Source organism: Bactrocera neohumeralis, unplaced genomic scaffold (assembly GCF_024586455.1).
Source record: "Bactrocera neohumeralis isolate Rockhampton unplaced genomic scaffold, APGP_CSIRO_Bneo_wtdbg2-racon-allhic-juicebox.fasta_v2 cluster10, whole genome shotgun sequence".
NCBI classification, from domain to species: Eukaryota; Metazoa; Arthropoda; class Insecta; order Diptera; family Tephritidae; genus Bactrocera; species Bactrocera neohumeralis.
This window is the reverse complement of record NW_026089623.1, coordinates 6,223,247-6,230,895: the sequence shown is the minus strand read 5'-3', so window position 1 is coordinate 6,230,895 and position 7,649 is coordinate 6,223,247. Positions and strand designations below refer to the sequence as shown.

Here is a 7,649-nt window from a genome sequence, read left to right as displayed (position 1 = left end):
TAATAATAAACATACATACACTTGTTTTATTCAAATTGTATTTTCTAGCGCCAATATTATATGGTTTCGAATTTTGTGTCCAATTTTGGTTAAATGAGTTTCGTTTCCCATATCCACTTCTGTGTTAATAGCTTCACGTGCATAATCTCTGCAATACGACGCATCTTTGAAATGTATGCATATTTTATGCAACGCTGCACATACATTCCCGAATTGTGCCATTTTTTCAGGTTGGTAACGGCTTCTCTTGTCATTGCTGAGAATTTTCCAACGGCCCTTTAGGATACCAATGGTTCTTTCAACCACACAGCTTTAGAATGAGCCTCATTAAACCGAGCTTGAGTAGACCCTTCTTCATGGTTCCTGAATGGTGTTAAACACCACGGCTCCAAGGGATAACCCGAATCTCCTATTGATTTACAAAAAATGTATTTTAAATTTAGGTACATATATGCATAACAGTACAATAAAAAGTTATATTACCTAAAAGCCAAACATTTTTGAAGTTATTTTGGTTAAATTGCTCCTCCAAAAACTTTCGTTGTGCCGAATGCTTCCACACAAAGGAATCGTGTGCGGCTAGACCATACTTTGAGTCAATGGCCAAAATGCGGTATTCATGGTCACATATCTGTAATTAAATTAAAGTTTATAAGTATACGTATGTGTATGTGCATACATTTTATATGCAACCTACTGTCATTGAGTTGAGGCTATGGTATCCTTTCCTGTTGAAGAACATGTGCTCATTTACTGTTGGTTTTTGCAGCCCACAGTGCGTGCCATCAATACTCCAATAACTGCATGCATAAACATAATTTTAAATATGTTAAGTATGCTTCAGCTTTAAAAGCGCTTCATTTTACCCAAAATAAAAGCGCTAATCTTACCTCCAGGAATTTTGTATTTTTCAACAAACGATTTCGTGCATTCCGAAAGATTGTCGGGCACGAATTTAATAAATTGGGGGCGCAACTTTGTTTCCATTTCGCTGATTACATTTTTTATTATTTTGCAAATAGTGCTTTGACATATTCCTATCAAAAATTCATTTCCCACCAAGTGCTAGTAGCCACCACTGGCCAAAAGGGACAAAGTCGCTCCCAGTTGAATCATTGGTGCCACTGCGGTTGACAAATGCCTTTCAAATTTGAGTTCAGCCAATACGTAGTTAAATGCACTTTTAGAGAGTCTGAACCGTTTCCTGAAGCTGTAAATATAAACATGTAGGCAATTGAAATTAATTTGTACACAATTATTATTCCTTACGCTGCCGCCGGCAATGCCAAGGGATTGCTTTTGTCTCGCATTCGGTTCCTTATGACCTGCTGCACGTTTTCTTCCTCAGATTCCGAAGACGAATATAAAAAAATTATTGGATGCATCACTTTTGAGAAAAAGGCTATGTTCGTAAATGCATCATGACTTGCAGCATAAGCAACAGTTGCAACACTGCAAGTTTGACGTTTGATACTTCTTATACAATTTTTGACAATTTGCAGATACATTTGTTTGCATTTTTGAACGCGTATAATACTAAAATGGAAATTTTGCTGAATCTAATACTAGACGAAATTTGTGAGCAAAGAAATGATAGATTTTCTTTAAATTTAAGAAAAAGAAGGCTATTGAAGTCAAAAAGAAAAATTTGTAGGTACAAATGTTTGTCTTTAAAAAGAAAAATACCTAAAAACAAATCATTTATTAAAACAATAAAGTCGTTTCCCGAGGACATTTTCTAGAAGAAAAAACATTTATTTAACTAAACCTAGTTGCAATAAAAAAATAAGTTGAACTTCTTACAGATATAAAAAATAAAAAGGTACATTTCAGTTCTCTACCACAGGCCAAATACTTATCTATTCATATTAACACTATTTTTTTAAATAATCTGCCAGCACCGATTTCATGTCTAGTAGAGCATTTATTCTTTCTTTTTCTAGAGACAGCTTTTCCCTCTCCATAGCCATGACCTCGTTATGTCGAGCTTCTTCTTTAACCGCCTCTGCTTCGAAAAACTTTAAAATGTCTTTCTTAGACGTCGCTCGAGGACGAGTGGCTCTCTGACTGCTAGTCGGTGGAGAATCTGGCGACTCATTTACTTCACTTGAAGATGTGGGCGACGTTGAAGGTACCAAATCCAAAGAGGCTTGCAAATTTGCTATTGGAGGAGTAATTGAGTGCCTTGTACCATAAACTTCGTCGAAGTCCTCAAAATACCTCCAGGATGTAGCTTCTCTACCGGAAGAATTATTTCTTTTCTTAATGCGCTTGTACGTTACCAAGAGATTTAAGAATTTTCCTTGCGCTGTGGTGCTGTCCAGTCTTATATGTGGATTTACATTTTTAATTTCGCTCAAAACAATACATTTTTCTTCTTTCTACCGGATTTAAATTCGTCCTCCATATTTCACCGTACTCTCAGCAATAACTACGTCTCCGCATTACTGAGATTTTCACTAAAAATTTAAAAATAATAATTTATACAATTATTATTAACATACATAATTTAACTAAATTTCAATACAAAAATTAAAATAAAACAGTTTTGCACTTACTTTTCGTCAGACATCGTAGTTAAATGCAGTAAACAATTTTTTGATAGAAATTATGTATGACAGTTGATAGAAGTGTTGCTTTTTTGAACGCTTGATTATTGCAGTGTTGCAATATTGCATTTCTGAACGTTCTGTTTGTTATGCAATCGTCATGATGCGCGTCATGATGCATTTACGAACATAGCCTAACAATAGTATTTCACCTTTATAAAAAAATATAGCACGGCTTCAACAACTTTCTTTGTTTTGATTTCTTTTGTTTTGATTTCACAATTTGACACTTCGTAAATGCTTTTTGTAGAGAGGCCAGGTCTGTTACAGTGAGCTAATTTAGATTCGCTTCGTATCGAGTGCGGCGATCCGGCTACTCGAAACGTCACGAAATTTGTTTCGATACAATAGCTCTCTTGATCTCGAATGCCGCGATTCGGGCCCTGTTATCTTGCTAGAACAAAGGTAGTTTTGTTATGCTTATCAGTTTTTCGTTATGGAATTCTGTCTGTTGTGTTTATAATGCGGGAATTTGATTGTTTGTTTAAGTTAAGTGTGAAATTTACTTAGGCTATCTTCAGCGTCGCTAACTAACGCATTAAATTATGTTTTAAATGTGTAATTTAGAGAGAAGAAACAAAAACATACCAACAAAACTCAATTTGAAGTACTGGTGGATATTATGAAGTTGCACCCAAACATAGCTAAAGGATTTTCTCAAAGAGCACCCGCGGATTAATATAATTACATTAGCATATGTTTGCTGGTTCCATCAATTAAACTGCGTAATTGTAGTATTATACTTAAATTCACAGAATTAATCAATTATTTTCTGGAAAACAACCAATAACAACTTAATACAATAACGATATTGGGCGTTATCGCACTTTTTTAATTTCTGCTTAAAATATCGGTAACTTTTCTTTGACTTTACGATATACTTGAAGAATACGAATTTAGGAACGGAACGACGGTTTATAGTGTTTTTGTAGACAATTAAAACGACAACCGTAATAGGCCCGAATGAATTTATTACATTACATTTTACACATTATTATTATTTATTTATTATAGATTATTTTCTTTATATTTTCAAACTAAGAAAAATTAAAAATTTGTTGAACTCGTGGAGTAAAATTTATTAATTGGATGAGACAAGCTACAATTAGACATTAAAATATAATTAAAGGTTCGTGGGAATTGCTTCCAGCATAAAGAATCGATACAATCTATTACTCCTAGGAATATACTTATTCAGTAAAATTAAATTTTTGAAGCGTTTTCCTCCTTATCAATCCTTTATGTTTCATCCACAGTTCACAATTATGGTGTTTATAATATTTAAAAGCAGGTGTTGTAACAACACGTAGGTTGCTTCAGTCCATAGTTAAACTCTTTCAAAAAGCATTATTGATAACAACTAAACAACAAAATGCAGAGTTTGTGGTAAAGTTTTTTCAGCTCATATAAAAAAAAATTATACCTCATAACTTATCAATCTGCAATAAACATTAGGGGTATTCTCTTGCTCTTGCAAGATTGCAGATTGCAAAAATACTATACCGAAATATACAAGAGCACTAAGCACCCATTGCCGAATCTAGTGATATATGAACGGCTGATTCGGTCAATTTATTGTGAATGACTATTATGCAAAACTTTTGTGAATCTCTATTGTGCATGACTCGTTTAACGAATATTGTGTAAAAAATAACAAAACAAAACAAATTGCGAAAGATTAACGAATCTATTTTTTAAAAATGCCACAAACTTCTGAGAAACATAAACTTGTTCATTGAAGAAGCTGCTTCTAATATATTACTACATCTGGATGGTAATTGTTTATTTCACTTTTTAAAGCTTTAAAAAAACAAAAATTTGAACTTTTTAGACGACAATAGCTATTGGAAAACTATGGATGAATTGAATGAAAGTCTTACAATTATCTTATCGAACCATCGCGGAAATTATCAAAATGTGCCTAAGTGTTTGGAATGGAGGACTAATGTTTTTGACTATTTAGACGAAGGACGTTACCAACAAATGCTCCGAGTCTTTAGAGATCAATTTGCGTCGCTATTGTCCTTGATCAAAGATAGTGCACAGTTTAACAATGCTCAATCCATTAGGCAATTTTCAGGAGAACTACAGTTAGCTATAACCTTATATCGTTTGGGTTCATCGGGTGAAAGTGCGGCGATTCGGAAAGTAGCTACAATGTTTGGTGTAGGAGATGGTGAAACGCTTTACAAGATTAAAAAAAGAGTATTTTCGTCAATTTTGGAGTTAAAATCTAGATATATCACTTGGCCTGATACCAATGAAAGACAAGATATCGTTAAAACAACGTACAATGAGCTACCGCATTGTATAGGGTATATTGATGGTACAGAATTGAAACTTGCAGAAGCACCAGTTGTTAATCATTTGGCTTATTTTTCAAATCTATTCCATAAAGGCACAAGTTGTATGCGATTACCAGTTAAGGATTCGGCATGTAGTAGCGGGACACTTTGGTAGTGTACACGATGCTCGCATATTTCGTACTAGTACTCTCTCCACTCAGGAAGGCTCACTTTTCTCTTCTTCTCAATGGTTAGCAGGAGATTCTGCTTATCCATTGCTGACCACTCTTATCACGCCATTTCGAACAAATTCACAACAAATGGACTATTCAAAGCGTAAAGCATTCAACTTGCGTCAAAGCAGATATCGCGTGAGGATTGAACATTGCTTTGGGATTCTAAAAGAACGCTTTGGCAGCCTCAAAGAATTAAGAATACGTATTCAGGACGAACAAAGTCATATTCTATGTTCCAACTGGATTATTGTTTGCTGTATATTGCATAACATTTTCCGAGCTACTTCTAATGATATTGAATACGTAGACAATATAGTTGTCGATAACGACGAAGAATCAGATGAATTTCCTTCACATGAAAATGGCCGGCGAATAACTGAGGCAGAAGCCAAGCGCATATCTTTGTACACAATAATGTTTGGTGATCAGTAAAACGTTAATTAGTAATATATGTATGTTATACATACTGGTATTAGGCATACCAACTCTATTTTTGATATAACTATTCATATAAGTTCATACTTACGAAACCTAAAGAAATAATCTAACTGCCATGAATAATCATAAATAAATACAAATGTTAATTAGTATATTTAATTGTTTTTATTTTCATTTTGTTTTTCAATTTCGTACATAGCCACTCTTTTTTTCATTTGTAATTCTAACATCTTGCATTTTTCCTCAGTTTCTATTTTTTTCAACTCTATTTCTAATTTTTTGACTCAATATCCGACTTTCTTTCTTGAATTTTCTTTTCCTCCCCGAATTTATATTTATCAAACTCCAGTTTTTTCGCTTCCATAGCAATTTTTTCTGCTTAGATAGCCGCCAATTGTCCAACAGATGATTTCGGAGGCCGAATTGACTGTTGGTATGTTGATACCATGTTGTTGATAAGAATTCTATTTCGAATTCTGGTGCAGGACTAACTGGACATACCTGAGGCGAAGGAAGGTTGCTTTCAACCAGTCACGTTTGCATGGCCGGCAACCGCTTTCCAAATATTTCCCTCAGCTGGTCGTAGAATGGACACATTTTAGCAATTTTTGCTGAAATTGGTAAAAAAATATTTTATTTACAATAAATTTAAAATATCTGTATAATACTAACCTTCGATGGTTCTGCCGTAAGCTTCATTTTGTAGTCCTGCACCCGTTGACGCGAGTCAGTCATTGGCTTTACGGTACTGCGCCTTCAAATGTCGGACCTTCCACCGCACCAGATCCCATGAAACATCCAACTGCGATTTATGTAAAAATCGTTTATAAAACAACTGCGCAGTTGGAGCCTGAAATAATAGAAACCCGAATTAAATAAAACATTAAAAAAAAGATGTATAAACTTACCTCAAATTCCGCCTCTTCCATTAAAAACTATTATAGAGTGCACCTCACTCTCCTTCCACTTCTTGTTTGGCTGCTGCCTTTTCCTCTTCGCTGGGGGCGCAACTTCGGTATTCATGTTTGTATAAAACTGTAAAAATTCTGTAGAATTTAATAGAAATTTTAAAATCTATTTAAAACTTACCTTCCTCTACAATTTAACGACGTAATATGTCTTTATGTAAAATGACAGCTAAAACAGGGTTGCAATTATATTTTTACGTGACATTGGATGCAAATATACATAGGTTTTGATCTGACCTATTTTACAGCCATTGCAAATAATTTTCTGCGTGTATTTGTTGTTGTGCCGGTGCACCAAGAGGAAATATATGCAATTTTTGCACCGTGCAAGGGTTTTGCAAGAGCAAGAGAATACCCCTATTGTTTAAGAGCCTTTTTATTGGCAATGAAACTGAAATCAAAACTAAAGTCAATTTAATAATTTTCTTTCTTTGGGAAATTGATTATTAAATTAAATTGATTTGATTTTTCTTTTAAAATTTTTCGTTTGTTTATTAATTTATCACATCGTAATTTTTAAAGTTGACAACATCAAGCAACAACACTAATCAAGTTAATGATAATAGTAGAAAATCGTAATACCAAAAAAAAGGTGGATTAATCTGAAGTTGAATTGCAATGACTTGATTTCATCTAGTGGATCTGAAAACCGAAATAGCGGTATTTTACTCTAGTCATTCCCACACACAAAGGATAATATAAACACAAGTAAGGAAGGGCTGCAGCCGAGCATTTCATACTCTCGCAACTTGCAAGAATCAAAGTCAGTGAAATACTTTAAGGTGTAAAACCAACCATGAAGAATAAAGTCACACGGATGTTCGAAAATCCTAATGTTAGTTATATAGGGGTTAGGTTTTCGCTCAAAGTTATCTATTTTGGGCACAAAGATACATTGTTATGAATAACACACGCTGTCTTATTTTCATTGGTATAACTCACATATTGACCGTTATATGCGGTACAACGTCACCCGGAAGTTCTAAAATCTTTAATATCTTTATATTAAGTATATGGAGGCTAAGGGTAGTATTGCTCCGAGTCAACTAATTTTTGACACACAGACATACCATTATAAGAGAAGTATTATCCCTTAATTTCAGTTATATATAT

The 7,649-nt window shown here is 34.0% G+C and overlaps 1 protein-coding gene and 1 long non-coding RNA gene across 2 annotated transcripts; both read right to left on the bottom strand.

Moving 5' to 3' along the window:
* Positions 1 to 1,557, bottom strand: LOC126764919 (putative nuclease HARBI1). The gene is made up of 5 exons (XM_050482597.1): positions 1,270 to 1,557; positions 891 to 1,210; positions 698 to 753; positions 484 to 631; positions 1 to 409 (listed from the first exon to the last, which is right to left on the bottom strand). The coding sequence occupies exons 2-5, from the start codon at positions 985 to 987 to the stop codon at positions 279 to 281; spliced, it is 432 nt and encodes a 143-aa protein (XP_050338554.1). The 5' UTR covers positions 988 to 1,210; positions 1,270 to 1,557; the 3' UTR covers positions 1 to 278.
* A 4,215-nt stretch (positions 1,558 to 5,772) lies between these two features.
* Positions 5,773 to 6,897, bottom strand: LOC126764993 (uncharacterized). The gene is made up of 4 exons (XR_007668211.1): positions 6,658 to 6,897; positions 6,477 to 6,603; positions 6,241 to 6,418; positions 5,773 to 6,179 (listed from the first exon to the last, which is right to left on the bottom strand). It is a non-coding gene; the product is annotated as an uncharacterized LOC126764993 (long non-coding RNA).
* Positions 6,898 to 7,649: the final 752 nt, after the last annotated feature.